The 17,917-nt window shown below is 57.2% G+C and overlaps 7 protein-coding genes across 7 annotated transcripts; 4 read left to right on the forward strand and 3 right to left on the reverse strand.

The window, feature by feature from the left end:
• Nucleotides 1-429: 429 nt before the first annotated feature.
• Nucleotides 430-1,583, forward strand: LTR77_000157 (uncharacterized protein; the record flags this gene model as incomplete). The annotated part of the gene is made up of 2 exons (XM_064797425.1): nucleotides 430-904; nucleotides 967-1,583. The coding sequence occupies 2 exons, from the start codon at nucleotides 430-432 to the stop codon at nucleotides 1,581-1,583; spliced, it is 1,092 nt and encodes a 363-aa protein (XP_064663659.1).
• A 389-nt stretch (nucleotides 1,584-1,972) lies between these two features.
• Nucleotides 1,973-3,097, forward strand: LTR77_000158 (uncharacterized protein; the record flags this gene model as incomplete). The annotated part of the gene is made up of 1 exon (XM_064797426.1): nucleotides 1,973-3,097. One exon carries the CDS (start codon nucleotides 1,973-1,975, stop codon nucleotides 3,095-3,097), a length of 1,125 nt encoding a protein of 374 aa, XP_064663660.1.
• Nucleotides 3,098-3,188: 91 nt separating this feature from the next.
• Nucleotides 3,189-4,700, reverse strand: LTR77_000159 (uncharacterized protein; the record flags this gene model as incomplete). Its single annotated transcript, XM_064797427.1, has 3 exons — nucleotides 3,189-3,339; nucleotides 3,412-3,577; nucleotides 3,653-4,700. The coding sequence occupies 3 exons, from the start codon at nucleotides 4,698-4,700 to the stop codon at nucleotides 3,189-3,191; spliced, it is 1,365 nt and encodes a 454-aa protein (XP_064663661.1).
• Nucleotides 4,701-6,178: 1,478 nt separating this feature from the next.
• Nucleotides 6,179-7,052, reverse strand: LTR77_000160 (uncharacterized protein; the record flags this gene model as incomplete). Its single annotated transcript, XM_064797428.1, has 2 exons — nucleotides 6,179-6,559; nucleotides 6,612-7,052. 2 exons carry the CDS (start codon nucleotides 7,050-7,052, stop codon nucleotides 6,179-6,181), a joined length of 822 nt encoding a protein of 273 aa, XP_064663662.1.
• Nucleotides 7,053-7,888: 836 nt separating this feature from the next.
• On the reverse strand, nucleotides 7,889-10,293 carry LTR77_000161 (uncharacterized protein; the record flags this gene model as incomplete). The annotated part of the gene is made up of 3 exons (XM_064797429.1): nucleotides 7,889-8,488; nucleotides 8,552-9,885; nucleotides 9,945-10,293. The coding sequence occupies 3 exons, from the start codon at nucleotides 10,291-10,293 to the stop codon at nucleotides 7,889-7,891; spliced, it is 2,283 nt and encodes a 760-aa protein (XP_064663663.1).
• Nucleotides 10,294-12,313: 2,020 nt separating this feature from the next.
• VMA2 (Vacuolar ATP synthase subunit B) lies at nucleotides 12,314-14,131 on the forward strand (the record flags this gene model as incomplete). Its single annotated transcript, XM_064797430.1, has 6 exons — nucleotides 12,314-12,412; nucleotides 12,463-12,547; nucleotides 12,605-12,660; nucleotides 12,717-13,210; nucleotides 13,263-13,537; nucleotides 13,596-14,131. The coding sequence occupies 6 exons, from the start codon at nucleotides 12,314-12,316 to the stop codon at nucleotides 14,129-14,131; spliced, it is 1,545 nt and encodes a 514-aa protein (XP_064663664.1).
• Nucleotides 14,132-14,906: 775 nt separating this feature from the next.
• Nucleotides 14,907-17,809, forward strand: LTR77_000163 (uncharacterized protein; the record flags this gene model as incomplete). The annotated part of the gene is made up of 3 exons (XM_064797431.1): nucleotides 14,907-15,305; nucleotides 15,369-17,639; nucleotides 17,720-17,809. 3 exons carry the CDS (start codon nucleotides 14,907-14,909, stop codon nucleotides 17,807-17,809), a joined length of 2,760 nt encoding a protein of 919 aa, XP_064663665.1.
• Between the last annotated feature and the right edge of the window lie 108 nt (nucleotides 17,810-17,917).

Raw genomic sequence — 17,917 nt, forward strand, 5'->3', positions numbered from 1 at the left:
GCAGGATGCGTCTCGCACGGACAATTTTGCTCCCGCCTTGCCCGACAATACGCCACTCAACGAGGGGTGCACGCTCGGTCGATCGAGAAGGGAGAATGTAATAATAAGACTTGAGCACATGTTCATTTATGGTATATACCTCTGGTGCACTTGACAACTTCTGCTTCTTCCACATAGCCCGAGAGGCTAACACCGCTACCGCCTCAGGCAAACGGACAGCTCGACACGCCGTTGCTGGATAGACACTTCACTGAGGGAGTGAGGTCAAACTCTCTCAGCGCAAGGTCAGCCAGCGGCCAGGTCCAGGACAGTCGGTAGCCTGAAGAAATAATTGCAGTCACTGGCGACGAGATATCGCAGACTCTAGCAGCCTGTGTATTGTGCTGGATCGGACCTTTCGGCGCTCCACGACATCCTCGTCCCTCAGCCATGGCGTTCAGTCTCTGGACTTTGGCCGTGAGCGCGGTCGCGGTCGCCATACTCTCATTCGCAGTGCCGTTGCTGCTGGCCGAACTCTTTCCTTGGAGAACGCTCTGGATTCAGCGTACCAGCAGACCGTCGGTGACAACCAAGTCGTACAAAGGCAGAACAGCACTTGTGACAGGAGCGCGCGGAGCATTTGGCTCACGAGCGGCGAAGGCGTTCGCCTCGCGCGAGATCGAAACGCTTGTCCTCGTCGACGTCCAGGACTGTACGGGCTTGAAGGACGAGATTGAGGGCGAACTCGCCACAGCTGGAAAGCTAAAGCCAACGATTCTGGTCTGGCGGATCGACTTCATGACTTTCGCCGGGTGCAAGGAGCTGGGCGAGAAAGCACGTGAGCTGAAGGCTCTCGATCATGCGCTGATGACCATGGGAATGCTATCGTTCAACCGCCGCGAGTCGCCGGAAGGGTGGGAAACGTGTAAGTCTGATAACATATGCATTCGCTACTACCAGAGACCAAGCTCACGCGACGAATTATAGCCATTCAAGTCAACTTCCTCTCCACTGCGCTGGCCGCACTGTTCCTGCTTCCCGTGCTGAAGTCGTCAGCCGCCAACCCCAATCCACCAGTGCTGACCTTCGTCACTACCTTTGGGATCTACCCAGCCTCTGCGACTATGTCTGTACCTAAGAAGGGTCCATACACCAAGCATCTCAGCAACAACAAAGACGGCATGCAGCAAGCCCATCAGTACGGGCGGTCGAAGGGTCTACTGCTCTACTTTGCGCGGGAACTGGCATCTCGAACCGCACGCACGAACGGCCTGCGGCAGGTAACCATCAACAGCGCTGATCCCGGAACAGCATGGACAGGTCTCACAGGACCCAATCGTGCCCAACTCATCCCCAGGCTCATCACGGACTTCGCAGCACGAGATCCGCAGTACTGCGCGAATGCGCTTGTCAATGGTGTCTCAGCAGGTCCGGACAGCCACGGCAAAATCGTGATGGACTATCACGTGGAGGGGAGCTTTCCGCCTTTCATGGAGAGGGCCAGTGGACGTGTGGCGCAGCAGCGGGCGTGGGAAGAGGCGAGGGTTGAGTTTGAGGAGAAGGTGCCGGAAGTGAGGGCTGTTTACGAGATGCTGGAGAAATGAGCGTCTCATGCTGTCGTCTACCGTCTGAGTGCGATACCCCGTTTGGCAGTCACTGTCTTTGCGCTGAGCCCGAGAGTCGCGTTGCTGCTACAGACGTTATCCTGCTGTCTTGGCCTGTCGGGAGCCTTCGTCGAGATGCTGTGGTAAGTGCCGATACGCATGTGGCATGGTAAGATGTGGATGCGCATATCACGAGGATCAGTGCCAAGGCGGACCAGGCTCATGTCTGGCATATTGGGCAAGAGCGATGGTGCTGCCACGCACACCTCACGCATCGAACTGAGAAATTGTTGGAGAACGACAATCGGAGCACGAACTCTTGCACGGTCCGCTTGCTGTTCCCGACCGTCTCTCTCTCTCGTCCACTACTTGCACGGCCACGCAGAACCATGTCACCACCACCGCCGCTCCCGCCATTCCTTTTTCGCGCTGCTTCTAATCGGTCTCGTGGAGTCAATACCGAGGACACTATCGACCCATTCATCCACCACGGGAGGCATCTTAAATACCACGACCATCCAGACTCTATGACAATCGAAGATCGTGCGCAGATGATCTACTATCACATACGCTGGAAGTACCACGAGCCATCAGAGTTCAGCTCATGGTCCATCTCTATACTATGGGTCTTGCTACACGCCGTTCGCAGACAATACGGAACCTCAGAGCCATTTCCCAAGCAGGAGACTGAGATCCTCATCTATGTGATGGATACGAGTCTGCTGCCCCAGTCCAACAGCATACACAACGCTACGAAAATGATCAAGGACAACAACGTCGAATTCCACGACATCCCACAGGCCTGGGCTGATGCCGGATACTCAGACCACGAATACTTGATCCACGGCAAGCTTCAGAACGTCGGGGGCTTGTGGCGAGCAGTGACCCTTGACGAGCTTCATTGCGCAGGCTTGTGGAAGTTGTTCGGAACCTGGTGGGACAGCCGCCTGGATCGTAGGCTATTCCGGCGATGCCTTGAGTTGAGAAGACGCTACTTTCCAGACGACAGCAGGGTATACGACAGGGCTTCCCTAGCGCCGGTGATTGACATGGCCCGCTGCTTCGGTGGTGTTTGGGAAGCGACAATGGTGATCGTACTGTACGCTACACGGAAGCGCGACCTCCGCACCGCCAACATCGCGGGCTTGCTCTCCGCTCTACGTGCGAGAGATATGGAGCCGTCTCAAGTACAGCAGCTTTCAGAACGTGATCTCATCCAGTTTCAATTCCACAGGATGTCCGGAAGTTGTCCGGAGGTGATCCACTACGTCCACATCATGCGTCTTCTACGCGGCGAGGCCAAGCAGACCATCATTCAACCGACCGCCCTACCAGTCGAGGCCGTACCGCCGGCATCGATGCAGTCACCTGCCGACCCAGCGAACTCGAACCATCCGATGCAGACACCCGTGAGACAGCTTTTGACACCGCTTGCAACTCCAGAAGACGACTGCGAGACCGAATCGAAGGCAGAGGGTGGCGTGATGCAGTGGGAAACCACGACAGAGAACTGATTGGGTGTCAAGTGAACCGTGGATTCCTGGCGTCAAGGTTGCGCAAAGGATTTAGTGGTTGGAGTTTCCTTTTCTATGGATCTTATCTCTATCACGGCAGCTCGCATTCGATCAAACTCTCCACGCCATTCCCGACACTCCATACCTTCACCACGCTCAAGCCCGCCTTCTCCTCGATCAGCTGTCGCCATTGCGTCTCCGTCCTCTCTCTCGCCGAAACCAGGGACAGCATCTGCATGTCACTATCGCACGTGAGGAGAATCGGTCAGCGAGCGTCTCGCGCAACAATGTTGGGAAAGTGTGGAGGGACTCACAGAGCGGTAGACTCCCAGTGTGCGCCAACGTCTGGAATGCAATTCTCGTTGATCAACAGCTTGCTATACCCCGGCCGCATAGCCTCTTTGATGCGCGAAAGAATGGCGAGGGATTGGGCATCAGGCCAGTCATGAAGCACGGAATGCATGTAGTATGCACGAGCGCCTGCGGACCATCAGTGCTCAGATACTTCACTTCCACAGGAGGCTCCACAAGTCAATGCGCAGTGTGTTGACCTACCTTTGACAGGGTTCTCAGCGAAGAAGTCGCAACTCACAGGCTCAACCCTCGCATCGATCTGACCAGGTTTAATCTGCTCGACAACCGCTGGCAGATCTTCCAGTACTAGGCGACCAGGGCTGTCCGGATACTTCCTCGCAAACTCGTCGATGTCGTGCCCCAGGCTTCCGCCCACGTCGACGAGCAGCACATCATCCTTTCCAGTCTGTGCGCCCTTGACCAAACGGTCTTGCACGGGAAAGAATCCAGAATCCATCCAGCTCGGCCGGCCTTGCCGGTACCCACCCATGTGGCGGTTGAACTGTTGCAGCAAAGGCGGGTGACTGGCTTGGTACGCGAAGAAGCTCTCTTCGGTCGGCATGGCGTACTGGTACGCGCCAACGGCCTCGTTCGGCTCCCGATAACCTATCTTCCGAGCGTACGCCGGGAAGCGGAGCAAACTGACGTTACAGTCCGCGGTAACTGGGTAGCCATCGCCGATGATCGGAATGGTCAATGATAACGAGAAGTTCGTGGGTAGGTATTCGTCGGCGGCCGTCTCGCTGATGTAGCCCATGGAGGCCAAGTGCCGCATCGTCCTTGCGAGAAGAACGGCTTCTACTCCTGTAGCTTCCGCAAGCTCTGCAACAGTCTTGGGACGCGCAGGGTCTCGGCTCAGATGGTGGAAGAGAGCGGTATCGACGCCAAGGGTGAGGCACATGAACGCGGAGGGTTGGGCCCAGCAGTGTTTGATCATCGTCTCTCTCGGGGTCTCCAGGGCGCGCACCAGCGAGCGGCCGTGAGCGAGCAGTTCGAGTCGAGAGGCGTTGTCATGGCTCGTGGTGTACCTGTCGCCCAAGGCTGCTATCGATGCGAGAAGGGATGGCACGGCCGGATCATCGTTTGGCGAGATGGCCGTCGACATGGGGATGGAAAGGTCTTGTGTGGACGATTCTACTGCATCCTGCTGTTGCGACGAAGGATCGGGAGTCTGCTGCATACCCTCCTCCGCTCCCAGCATCGGACGCTCATCGTGGGCTGATTGTGCTACAATCGCAGGTGCTGCCATTTTGCTCTGGAGAAACTTGGGAGGAGAAGGAAACATGCGATGGCCCTACCTCTTGTTTATACAACAATCAAGACACTGATAGAGGGTGTGGCCAAGCATGACTTCTACGCAGAGGCAGGACCGCCCGCGGTGTTAGTCTACTGTCTGAAGATAAGACCAGACGGCTTGGCGACGCAGCGTATGTTGTCGGGCACGCCGCGAGACGGATCTTGAGCGCGAAGCCGGAGAGTCACGACTCGCGATATGCAAATCCTGAATCCTGACATACCATGCATACCAAGCATACAATCGAGGCTCGCGTCGGCCTCCATCCTCCACATCCCACAAACTCGATGTGGCACTAACGGGTGTCACCGTCTTAGCTGTGGCCGAACATTCACTTGGACGACTTCGCTTGGACAATCACATGCACATTGATAGTTCAATTGAACCAGCAATCCACTCCTTCACCGCTCGCTGCAGGTTCACTATCTCTAGCCGAATCCTAACATACTGTACCTTAGTCTAAGAACAATAATAGCCTCTCTCATCTTCGCTAACGATCAAAGAGCGTTCTCTCATCTACAGCCGACACTCTGGCCGTATCGCGACAGGAAGCATCTATCCCATGACAACTTTGAAGCATCTAAAGACAGGCCTCTGTGCGGTCAGGACGTCGCTCTGCCCCTGCTAATACCAAAACCACTTTGTCCTTTCCCTCCCTCAATCCTTCAACATCCACCGAGACTTGCTCGTGCCGCAGCTTGAACCAGATAAGACACCAAGACCACAGCATGAACACATTCGCGAAGATGCCGAAGCCAGCAAGCCCCACCCCATCTTCCTCGAGCTCTTTGAGATGCCCGCTGCCGTCTTTACCCGCGAAGCGATGACACCAGTCGATGAATCTCTCCAAGGAAGCACAATCGTACCAAGCCTGCGATCGGGTCCGCGAGTGCGAACCGCACCATGATGCCATCGGTCCAAGAGTCTCGCGTTGGGAGGCAAATAGCAGCCATACAGGACAGGACAGCTGGGTGACAATATGCCGAGGGGGCATTGCGCTGCCAAAGTCAGCCTGCATAGACTTCTCTATCCTCGTGGGTGTAGTTGTCAAAGCGGAGTGATCGGATACAGACGGCGATCCAGGAGAGTATGTTGCAGGCGGTGGCGAGGAGGACGAGATCGTCGTCGTTCATGTTGGGGGATTCATGGCAAGCGTTTCGATCGGTGTGGTGGGTGCGAAAGTGAAGGAAGGCGGTTGACGACTGGCTTCAGTCAAGGTCGAATGAAATCCAAGTTCTTCTGAGTTTGGAAAGGGGCTGAGCTGGTAGAGTTGCCATAGAGAAAACTCGACAAGGTAAGCGCACCACGTTCGAACGCAGCCATGACATCCCTGTGAGCACCGTGAGCCAAAGGTCGGTTTGCAACATTTCTCTCACTTCACTAGGTTATCATCATCATCCCCCAAACGCCACGCTCTCCCGCCTTCGAAACGTCTATGATGCCTTCCCGTTACTCTCAGCATACCGCATCCCCGCCTCCAAAATCCCCAACAGCACCTCCACCTCCCCCTTATCCCTCGGAGCATACAACATCGTATACCCCAGCGGCAGAAACCTCGTCCCCGTCAAGCGATGCCGCTCGCCCCAGCCTTCCTCGATGACTCGCTTCGCGTCTGCGAAGGACAGGAGGACGTGCGCTGAAAGATCGCTCTCGTGGATATGCGCTACCTCGCGCTTGCACTTCGCGATCAGCGTCGGGATGGAATAGCTTTCCTTCAAGAAGAGAGCTTGGCCGTGCCGTTCGAGGACGGAGGTGCTCCAGGCTAGGGAATCGGTGTGTTTGTCTGCTAATTGGGTGAAGCCGTCGAAGTATGCCTAGCCTCTCATTAGCCCTGCACATCATCCCACTCAGGAAAGAACGACCTACCGTCTTAAGCTGCGGATCCACCCCCCTCCGCGCATAATGCTCCCGCTGCGGCGCAACATACCACTTCGCCTCCCCCGCCTCCCCACCCCTCCGTCCCACCTTACCCAACCCCCACCCCTTCGTCACCCTCTCCCGCTCCTCCTTCCCCGCCTCCCCCCACCCCATCGCATACCGCTCCGGTTTCCGATAGCACTCTGTGCCCTTCGTGTCCCGCTTCGCAAACACCACCGTAATCACAAGGTTAATCAGGTACCCCAGGAAATTATGCGGCAAGCCCCCCTGGCCGAGGGCGTGCCAGTTGTTGTATCCGTCCACGAGCTCCGCGGTCACGTAGGCGATGGGCAGGGCGTTGACGGCGAGGATCTTCATGTAGAGTGGGATTTCGCTCCAGTAGCGGAAGGCGTTGGGCATGTGCATGAGTGATTCTGTGCTAGGGTCCATGGTGGGCGGGAGCGAGTGGGCTTGCTGTGGCCCGGTGGTGTTGGGTTTGAGCGGGAGGGCTGGAATGGTGGCGGTAGTGCTGTGTGGTCGTTGCGGGTGTGTTTGGAGTCCGGGCTTAGCAGCGAGTTGATGGCTTCTTATACATTAACCGCGTTCTAGAATATCCAGTATCTCCTCAGATTAAATCGCAGACCGAGTCTCGCAGACCGCGCCTCGCAGACCGAAGGAACGATACCGAAGAAACGAAAGATCCGACCGTCGTACGAAGCCGGATCGTGGGACGCGGCGCCCTTTTGTATCAAAGTCGCCAGCCGGAAAGGCGGCTAAATGGGCCTGACCGTACCACTGGAATATCATCCATCGGCGGACGAGACCATCTAGACTGCCAAGCACTACGGCGGCGGCGTTTGAGGGCCGTAGGCATGAGTCTGGGTGAGTCCATGGTATCTAGCGGAGGCATGAAGGAGTAGCAGGTGAGGTGGTCGTGAGTTGAGGCGAGTGCACATTGCAAGGAACCTGGAAGTCTCCGCTCCACCCCAAGTCAAAGGTCGGATGCAACAAGCGCCATAGAAAAACGATGATGTCGGACGAGGTCAAAGTATCGTACAGTGCCTATACCATATAGTCAAGCCTCCTCCTATCATCACTACCTACTACTATAACCGCAGCGCGCACTATCCTATCCAAGCGCCCCCGTCCTCGCGACATCATTACCCTATACGCTCCGCGCTCGTGCCAGCATAGTCAAAAGGCACAGACCGCGCTGATACCGCCCCTCCCATCAAAAGAACGCCGCGCTTCAAAACACAATCCCACCCATTCCCTCAACAACACCATCACCCACCACCAGGTTTGTTCTTCTTCCCCAGCCGCGGACTCGGCTTCACCCTCCCCGCGCCATGCGCCCCTCCGCCCTCACCACTGCCTTCGTCCCCTTCCATCTTCACCGTGCTCCTGCGGCGCTTGTTGCCGACGTTCGGGCTCGTGTTCGCGCTCGCCGCGGAGCTGCTCGTGCCTTGCTGCGAGTGCTGCGGGAGCATCGGGGGCGCGGCCATGTTGCTCTGATGCGGGGATGGGGTGTGCGAATTCGGCGGCATGTTGTGAGGGGCGGTGAGGTTGGGGTTGTGGGGGATGTGCGGGGAGCCGTTCATCACAGGGCCGGACATGTTGGAGAGGGCGGGCGAGGAGAAGTGATTCGGCTGTTGGCCACCAGGCATGGACATGTTCGCCATGCTCGGCGTGCGACTGCCGGGTGTCATGCCGTTGGGCGGGAGGTTGATCTGCGGGTTCCCGTCGTGCTGTGGTTGTTGTTGATGAGGTTGGAGATTTGTCTGCTCGTAGGTGCGGACGAGTTGTTCGAGCGCTTGCGAAGGGCGGAGGTTGGAGTCCCCTGCGAAGCCGACAAGGTCGTTCATAATGTTCATTGTCTCGCCTATCTATAGTGTTCAGAAGCCGTCAGCCGTGCTATTGTGCGTGGGTGGCTGAAGGGTTGCGCTCACCTCTAAGAACTGCTGTACGTGTTTCGGCGCGCCCATGGGACCTTTGGGGGTCTTGGGGAAGTGCTCGATGGTCAGCCCGTCGAGCCCGGAAGGAGCCTTTTGTTGTGACTTGGGCGGCTTCTTCGTCATCTTGGGTGACTTGGAGGTGGTGTCCATTGTCGGACTCCAAGAGCTGAGAAGGTCTTCAATCTTGGACCGTGGGATGACCTCTTCGAACTTCGTCGTCTTGATCTCCATGCACTCTATCGCGTCGGTACCGGCGGCGAAGAGGAAGTTCATGCTGCCACGCATCTCTAGCCGTGCTCCGGTAGGGTATCCCACAGCGAAGGTGGAACTCTGATACGCCACGTGTAACCGATTGTTCATGTTGGTCTCGCGAGGATGGTCTGCGTGGATGCGCACGGAGTCCGCGCCAGACTCGAAATACGTCTGGAAGTACCTCGCAATTGTAGGTCGAGGAACCTCAAAGGTCTTCCCAGTGCCAGATTTGGGGTCGAATCGGTGGACGAGCCGGCCCTCGGGGGCGAAATGCTTGTCAATGATCTGATGCCATTGTGAGATGTCCTTGCCCGCTACGTCATCGAATTGGCTGAGCTCGTCACACAAATGTACCAAACGCAGGATGGACAGGCCGGCAGGTTGCGTATGTTGCGACTGCGCCATACGTTGTTGCTGCTGCGCTTGGGCTTGCGCATGCGCTTGTGCCTGCTGCTGCTGCTGTTGGTGTTGTATTTGGCGTTGCCTCATCAAGAAAGCCTGCTGCTGCTGCTGCTGCTGTTGAGGAGTCATCTGTTGCTGACCCTGCTGAGGGGTGCCTTGTTGCGGATTCTGGTGTTGACCCTGCGCGCTCTGCTGCTGTTGCTGGCCTGGGCCACCGGGCTGTGGAGTCTGCTGCCCTTGCACTTGGCTGGGGTCATTCGGATTGGCCATACGAGACTGGGGACGCATTTGTGGCGGTTGTTGCGGTTGACCAGACGGCTGACTTGGTGCAGTAGGCTGCCCACCGTGGTTGCTTTGCTGCGAGCTTGCCTGCTGCATCGCGAGCTGCTGCATATGCTGGTTCTGGGCTTGCTGAGCTTGTTGTTGCTGCTGCTGCTGCTGTTGTTGCTGGCGTGCCGCGTTTGCAGCCATCTGAGCCTGCGCCAGATGCGGAGGAAGTTGCACGCCCTGCGCTTGCATCGACTGGTTGTTCTGCTGCATCTGCTGGAGCTGCTGCTGGCTCATACCGTGCATTCCACCTTGCTGCTGCTGCTGTTGCATCATCTGCTGCTGCGCCATCTGTCTCCGCATGGCCATCTGCTGTTGCTGTTGCATTATGGCTTGAGGATTGTTCACTGAGTCACGAAAGTTAGCATGCAAACTAGAGCGACTGTATAACGTGTGGACGACTCACTGATGTGTTGTTGTTGCTGCATCAGGTGCTGCTGTTGCATCGGGGTCATCTGGCTGAATGCTTGCGCATTCGGCATCCCACCCGCCATGCTCTGTCCGCCCATTTGGTTGAGCATAGCCATCTGCCCGCCCATGCCACCCGGTACACCCATACCGTTGGCGCCCTGCTGCATGCCCATCATACCGCCAGCTTGCGAAACATGCGGTTGCCCCGGGCCCGATCCTCCTGGATGGCCCATCTGCTGCATTTGCGCCGGCGTCATGGGCTGGCCAGGTGTCATGCCGGGATGCTGGTGCGGCGCCATGCCGGGATGCATAGCTCCTGGCTGTGGTTGGTAGGCCGCCATCATCTTGCTACGGGCCTCACTGGCTTCTCTTTCCTATATCCGTAGTGTCCAAGCGTGCGGTAGCTCTGCGGACCTGGGTGGTGGTGCTCGCGAGGAGCCCGGGCCACCGGCCGAATGACGGTCGCGCAGATGGTGAAGAAGAGGCAGTCCACTTCATAGGGCGACGTCTGCTACTACAGCATCGGCGCTCTCAATGGGGACCTTTCGCGCTTGGCCGTGAGACGGTGTTCTAGGGCTGTTGTTGTGGAGAGACGGTGGAAGCGGATGCGGTTGCTCGCCGCACGAGATCTCGATGGAGTGGTGGTCGCACGGCGCTGCGGATCGGGCTAGAGTAATCTGGAATCACGAGACGGCGTGTAAGAGCGAGCGAGGCCGTGAAGTCGCGGGGCTGGATGGAGCAGGGTGAGGTCGCTGCTGCTGGACGGAGTGGTATGGGTGGAATCGCGCAATACGATAGCGACCGACACCAGTCCTTCTATGGCGATTGGCGACGGTGGTGAAGTGTCGTCGGCGGGTGTTGGAGTGTTTGGTCGTTCGGTGATCTCGCTGTTTCGCGGCGGTCGCCCACGACCTTAGGCTCGGCACTTCACCGGTCAGGATATATGGCCTGCTGGAGTCTCTGCCCTTCTTGCCGCTCTTCCACCAGCTTTGCGAGGCTTCAGACGATCGAGAGAGGTGTATCAAGGCTTGATGGACTCGAGATCGAAGAACAGAAAGCAGCAGTCGCAAAGGCGCACGACGTTGAGTCTCGCTTCGCAGCAGGGCCAAAAGCGACGTCCTCTTTGGGCCTTAGCGCCGGGACTGGGCCGAGGGATTATTATCTGGAGCTTCCTCTCATCATAAATTCTCTCTTCACCACCTCGACATTCAACCACAAACACATCCTCTATCGCCGCACACACTCATGGTAAGTGACACCATTCTACACCTCAATCACCCCACCTCGCGCAAGATGACACCCTTGAAAACTTCTTCTTCCCACTCGATCGACCATGAGACCATTCACCTCGCCGCCCTTCGCACGGTGGTGTAATACTTGCCAGTACTTCTTGTCTGACGCATATCCTTTCATCATCATGGCATCGCAACTTCGAGAGAAAGGTCACTGATTTGATCCTTCAGGTCTGATTCAAGCGTCCGAAAAGTGGTTGTGCCTCTAGGCCTGCTTACAACATCTTCATCTCCATCCACCAGCTACACTGCTAACACGCCCGAACAATCCTTCTACCCGTCGACATCTTACATGTACGTTCATCTCTCTTACCCTTCGGCTTCCTGCGCAAGCTCTGCCCTTCGCGGTACGACTGTTTGCCTGCACACAAGCCTCCCCAGCTGGATGATGAAAACTTTTCCTACATTCGCAGTTTCCACGCTAGCCCTCGCCTAAGAACCTAACAGAGGGTCGATGAGCGCGCAATCTTCCTTGGATGTCTGACTCCCAGCACGTTCACGATCTCAAACATGCATGCCTTGAGCGAAGAAGAGCACTGCTGACTATGCTGGTCTGACAGGTACTCGTCGTGTTGTCCTCGTCCGGTGTTCTGGTACAGTCAGGCACCGCCACCGAGCCTCCTGCTACAGAGCAAGATAATACTTACATAGCCAGCCAAATGTCATGTCTTCCTGCCTTGCAGTCTTCTGTCCTGCTTCTCGTAGTCTGTGGATAGTGCCGGCTCCTGCGCTCTACCTCGTGCCATTGAAGTGCTACGTACTACATGCGCGCAGCCCTTCAAGCACTGATGATGAATGATGAGCCTGTTTGTAGTCGTTGTATGTAATAAGTACCTCTTCGAAATGATTGTATGCCTGCTATATGCACGTGGCGGGATGAGCTAGCTTCGGGATTCTGGGCAGGGCAGCTTCAACCAGAGCTTCGGCTTCAGAAGAAGCACATCCACCTCCCACTCGAGCATCGCCGCCAATACATCCGCACACGCACCCCTTCTACCCTCCCAAACGCCTGCTGAAGACCTCGTAATACCTTCATCCCGCCGTTCGAAAAGCAGGCGGCAAGATCAGCAGCATGGCAGGCGAGAACGACCCAAGGAAGATCAGCATCAAGCCGCGAGTGCGGTACAACACCATCGGTGGTGTCAATGGGCCGCTGGTCATCTTGGAGAATGTAAGGAAGACAGGCGGAAGAACACGGTCAGGCGGCTAAGGAGTGTACAGGTCAAATTCCCACGATTCAACGAGATTGTGTCCTTGACACTTCCCGATGGCACGGAGAGGAGTGGGCAGGTGCTGGAGGCGAGAGGTTTGTTGGACGAGGTTGCGTATATCTGCAAAAAGGGTGTACTGATGGTATGAACAGGCAACCGAGCTGTGGTGCAGGTGTTCGAGGGCACTTCTGGCATTGATGTCAAGAGGGTATGCTCCTACAACTTCTATCCTCTTATTCGCTTGCCTAACCACCATGCGTACAGACCAAAGTCGAATTCACCGGCCACAACCTCAAGCTCGGTGTCAGCGAAGACATGCTGGGCCGTATCTTTGACGGCTCCGGTCGCGCCATTGACAAGGGACCCAAGGTGCTCGCAGAAGACTACCTAGACATCAACGGCTCGCCCATCAACCCCTACAACCGTGTCTACCCCGAAGAGATGATCTCGACCGGTATCAGCGCCATCGACACCATGAACTCTGTCGCTCGTGGGCAGAAGATCCCCATCTTCAGCTCTGCCGGTCTGCCACACAACGAGATCGCCGCGCAGATTTGTCGACAGGCTGGTTTGGTGCAGCAGCAACAGGCGAAGAGCATGAACAAAGGCACGCATGATAACCACGAGGACAACTTCAGCATTGTTTTCGGTGCTATGGGTGTGAACTTGGAGACCAGCCGGTTCTTCACGAGGGAGTTTGAGGAGAACGGAAGTATGGAGAGGGTGACGCTGTTCACCAACTTGGCCAACGACCCGACGTGAGCAATAGCCTGAGCTGTGAAGCGGAGTGCATACTGACAACCATACCAGCATCGAACGTATCATCACGCCCCGTCTGGCCCTCACGACCGCAGAGTACTACGCCTACCAGCTCGAGAAGCACGTCCTGGTCATTCTCACCGACCTGTCATCCTACTGCGACGCCCTTCGTGAAGTCTCGGCTGCTCGAGAAGAAGTGCCAGGACGAAGAGGATACCCGGGTTACATGTACACTGACTTGTCGACCATCTACGAGCGAGCCGGACGTGTGGAGGGCCGCAACGGCAGTATCACGCAGATCCCCATCTTGACTATGCCGAACGAGGGTGAGCCTCCAGTCACTTTTTAGTATTCATAAGTTGCTGTGCTAACGATATTATCTAGACATCACCCACCCCATCCCCGACCTGACAGGCTACATCACCGAAGGCCAAATCTTCGTCGACCGCGCCCTCTACAACAAAGGCATCTACCCCCCGATCAACGTCCTACCCTCGCTCTCCCGTCTCATGAAGTCCGCCATCGGCGAAGGCCACACCCGCGGCGACCACTCCGACGTCTCCAACCAGCTCTACGCCAAATACGCCATCGGCCGCGACGCCGCGGCCATGAAAGCCGTCGTTGGCGAGGAAGCGCTGTCGAACGAAGACAAGCTGTCCCTGGACTTTATGGAGCGGTTCGAGAAGACGTACATCAACCAGGGCGCGTACGAGAAGAGGAGTATCTTCGATGGGTTGGACCAGGCGTGGGAGTTGCTCAGGATTTACCCCAAGGAGCTGCTGAACCGGATTCCGAAGAAGGTGTTGGATCAGTATTACTCGAGGCAGGGGAAGAAAGGGACGAGGGATAATGACGGAGAAGAGGAGGAGGGGCAGAATGGGCAGCAGCAGAATGGGGAGGGGAATTTGATTGATGCGTAGGTGGTTGTGAGAGATAGATTGTAGGGGTAGGTGTTGGTGACTGGGAGGGTGGCGTGACTGGAAGTACATATGCTTAAGCGAGTCAATTACAAGAGTACCGTTGGGCTTGATGATTATACGTCTTCTGTCTATGCAACGAGGCCTCAATATCGATCACGCGACACTTCACCGGTACTTACCACCCCGCCCAGACTCGGCAACCAGGTTGGTCCTGTTGTCCTGGTTTTACGGACCTCCTCCCCGTCGCCTCCGACCGCATTGAGTTTGGGCTGCTGCCGGCACTGAATCGTTTTGACACCGCGGCACCCAACGATCCCAGACGGCAGCGAGACGCACATGCAACGCGCAGCACACCTGACTCGTTTTTGTTGTTTCGCCTCGATCGCGCTCGAGCTGAGCTGAGCTGGTCGTTCGACTGTGGCACATTGTACATACCTGAACCCTTCACACTCGTTCCTGGTCCTTTCTTCCACGAACACATCCGGTTCCCCAATCGCTGCGAAAGGGAAATTGCATGTGATAAGCCACAAAAAAGCAAACGCAGGCTACCCTACGCTATGCACCAGAACCGCGCGAACATGACGAGCAGCAATTGAGCTTCCCCCTCTCCGACTATCCCTCGAGCCCGTACACGAGCATGGAGAAGACGGTCGCAAGCACCCGCCGTCGCACCGCAGCAGCGTAGGAAAGGAACAAGAAGCAAGCAGCATAAACGCGAACACGTGGGGGTGCTAAGCTGAAGCTGTGCTGAGCTGGCAAGGACCACAGGACTCCAATGCCTCCGCCGAGCTCCTCGCGACGCAGTTCCAAGTCCGGCCCGTCGTCCTCGAGCAATGACGCCCAGCACAACAGCAGCAGCAAGAGCAGCGGAAGCGAGCGGCGGGAGAAGGCGAAGAGTAGTCAGTATGAGGGCACGAGGAGGGGGAGTAGGCAGGTGGAGGGGAGCGGGGGGTTGGGGGTTGTGAGGGAGGGGGAGAGGCCGGGGATGAAGGGGCGGACGAACTCGGCGCCGACGATTGAGTCGGGGGGACGGAATGGGGGTGGGGGCGGTAAGGGGGTGTCGGATGCACGGCGGGGGGAAGCAGGGGCCGGGGCGGAAGATGCGAGGGATGAGGATGAGGTTGCTGGAGTGGTGGGGGCGGTGAAGCGGTTCCAGCCGTTTCAGAATCCTGAGGTAGGGTGGCTCGTGGTTGCGAGAGGGTGAGAGAAGGGGATTGCTAAAGCTTTGGTGGTGTAGATTTCTGAGCCGGTGCCGGATATCAATATTGCGATTCTCGGGGCGGAAGGGGTGGGCAAGTCGACTTTTATGCAGAAGGCGCTGGACCTTGACGATCTGCCTGGTTCGCAGGCGGCGGAGCGGAAACTGTCGATCAAGGGGGAAGAGTATATTGTGCGGTTACTGGAGCTGTCTATAGACGATGTGGACATCGACGAGGACGACAACACTGTTAGCTGGCCCGAGACGATCGAGGACAAGATGATGCCGCGCATCGATGGCGCGTTGACTCTCTACGACGTCAAAGACCAGGGCAGTCTGGAGTATGTGCCAGAAATGCTGCGGGCTATCAACAAGACCGGGATACCTTCTGTGCTCGTCTCCTGCAAATGCGATGCCTCACCTGAGGAGGCGGAAGTGGATCCAGCAGATGTCGAGAACCGAGCAAGACGGTCGCTGAAAGTCGTCGATACTCTTCAGACTTCTGCTAGCACTCCCGAAACGCACAAGCGAGGGTTGTCGATGATCCTGCGCGCGATTCTGTCCGCGCCTCCGAAGGATGAAGCGCGGAGCTCGACCGACACCCGGCGGAGAGCGCAGTCCAGTGCTGTTCGTCCGGTGTCGCCACGGCCGCCCAGCCATACGCGCGCGACGTCGGAGTACACGGGGAGTATCTCGAAGGACTCACGGCATTCGCGCCATGACTCCAGTGGGCCGGGGTATCACTCGAAAGATAGGCTAGGCGTGCCGCATGAGGAACCCCAGCAGGAGATGCCGCAGTCTTTCTTGTTTGAGGAGTCGACGAGCGAGGCGTCTTTTGAGTCTACTGCTTCTGCTAGCGAAGGCGCTCGACAGCATGCTTTGGGAACGGTTCAGCCGGTTTCGGCGCTCAGTGAAAACGGCGCTACCTTTGACGAACTCGTTGATCGATTGCTGGCCCAGCCTACCTCGAAGGTCGATAGCAAGTTCACTGCTATATTCTTGGCCCTCTATCGCAAGTTCGCTGCGCCCGGACGGCTTCTCGAAGCCATTGTGGAGCGTTTTGATGCTCTGGAGCGAAACGGCAACGCTCTCCTGATCAAGACTGTGAGCCAGCTACGGTATGTTTCGATCTTGGAACAATGGGTTGGGACGTATCCTGGCGACTTTGCCTTTCCCAAGACGAAGAAGCGCATGCGGACATTCGTGAGCAAGCTCTCGCAAGAACGAATCTTCGGCGTTGCAGCAAAGGAGATCAATGCCGAGCTGGACGGCGTGCAAGAAGACGACGACACGCATTGGGGTTACTGCGACAAGGACCGAGACAGTAAGATGTCGGATCGGACGGTCTCTTCACTGCCCTCGACAGCAAGCAAACTCCTCGACGACCCCCGATTCTCCTTTGGCAGCGAGTTCACACTCAGCGGCAGCACGCTCCTCGACGACCCCAGCGTAACTCACACCCCCGACACCGACGCCCCCCGCTCCATGTCCTCCTCCACCCTCTCCTCCCAAGTGATGATTAGCGCCGAAGCCGCCCAACGCCAAGCCGAGCTCCTCCAACCCGTCCCCCGCCTCCCCCTGTCGAAAACCCAATGGCGTCTCCTCATGGAATACCCCGACGACCTGATCGCCCGCGAGCTCACCCGCATGGACTGGCTGATGTTCTCCTCCATCCGCCCGCGCGACCTCGTGCGCCAAGTCTCCCTCAGCGACGAGCAAAAGGCCACCTGCAAGAACCTCGTCCACGTCAATAGAATGATCGACCACTTCAACCACCTCGCCTCGTGGGTCGCCAACTACATGCTCCTGCGCGACAAGCCGAAGCACCGCGCCCTGATGCTGGAGAAATTCATGCGCGTCGCGCGGAAGCTGCGCGAGATGAACAACTACAACGCCCTCGGCGCCATCATCGCGGGCGTCAAATCCACCGCCGTGCACCGTCTCGGCGCCACGCGCGAACTCATCCCCCAGCACGTGGGCAAAGACTGGCTCAAGCTGGAAATCCTCATGGCCCCCACCCGCTCCTTCTTCGCCTACCGCCTGGCGTGGGAGAATAGCTCGAGCGAGCGGATCCCGTATCTCCCGCTCCCTTTACGGGACTTGATGGGCGCGGAGCAAGGGAACGAGACTTTCCTTGGTGAGGGCAAGGAGAGGCGGGTGAATTGGAAGAAATTTGAGATTATGGGCGAGGTGATTGTGGGGTTGCAAAAGGCGCAGGGGATGCCTTATCGCGGGTTAGGGGGTACGGGGAGGGCGGGGGAGGGGGTGAGGGAGTTGGTGTTGGATGTTAGGTTGGTAAGGGATGAGGATGTGAGTTTTACATTCCGGTTTCCTCTCCGTGCTGGGTTTGTTCTGTGGGGAAGGGTGTACTGTACTGACGAGTGGAGTAGGAGTTGTTCGAGCGCAGCAAGCACGTCGAACCCTCCGGCAGCGCGGCGGGAGGCACGAGCACGAAGTTTAAGGAGTTTTTCAAGCGATGAGCGATGTGCGATGTTGATACGAACCAGCGAGCGTTTTTTGAAGTCGCCATGATGGGATGGGGCGGGCGTTTGCGATATGGCTGGCTGAATTGGCAGGCAAGGCGCACG

Source organism: Saxophila tyrrhenica (assembly GCF_035928015.1).
Source record: "Saxophila tyrrhenica strain CCFEE 5935 chromosome Unknown scaffold_1, whole genome shotgun sequence".
Lineage (NCBI taxonomy): Eukaryota > Fungi > Ascomycota > Dothideomycetes > Mycosphaerellales > Extremaceae > Saxophila > Saxophila tyrrhenica.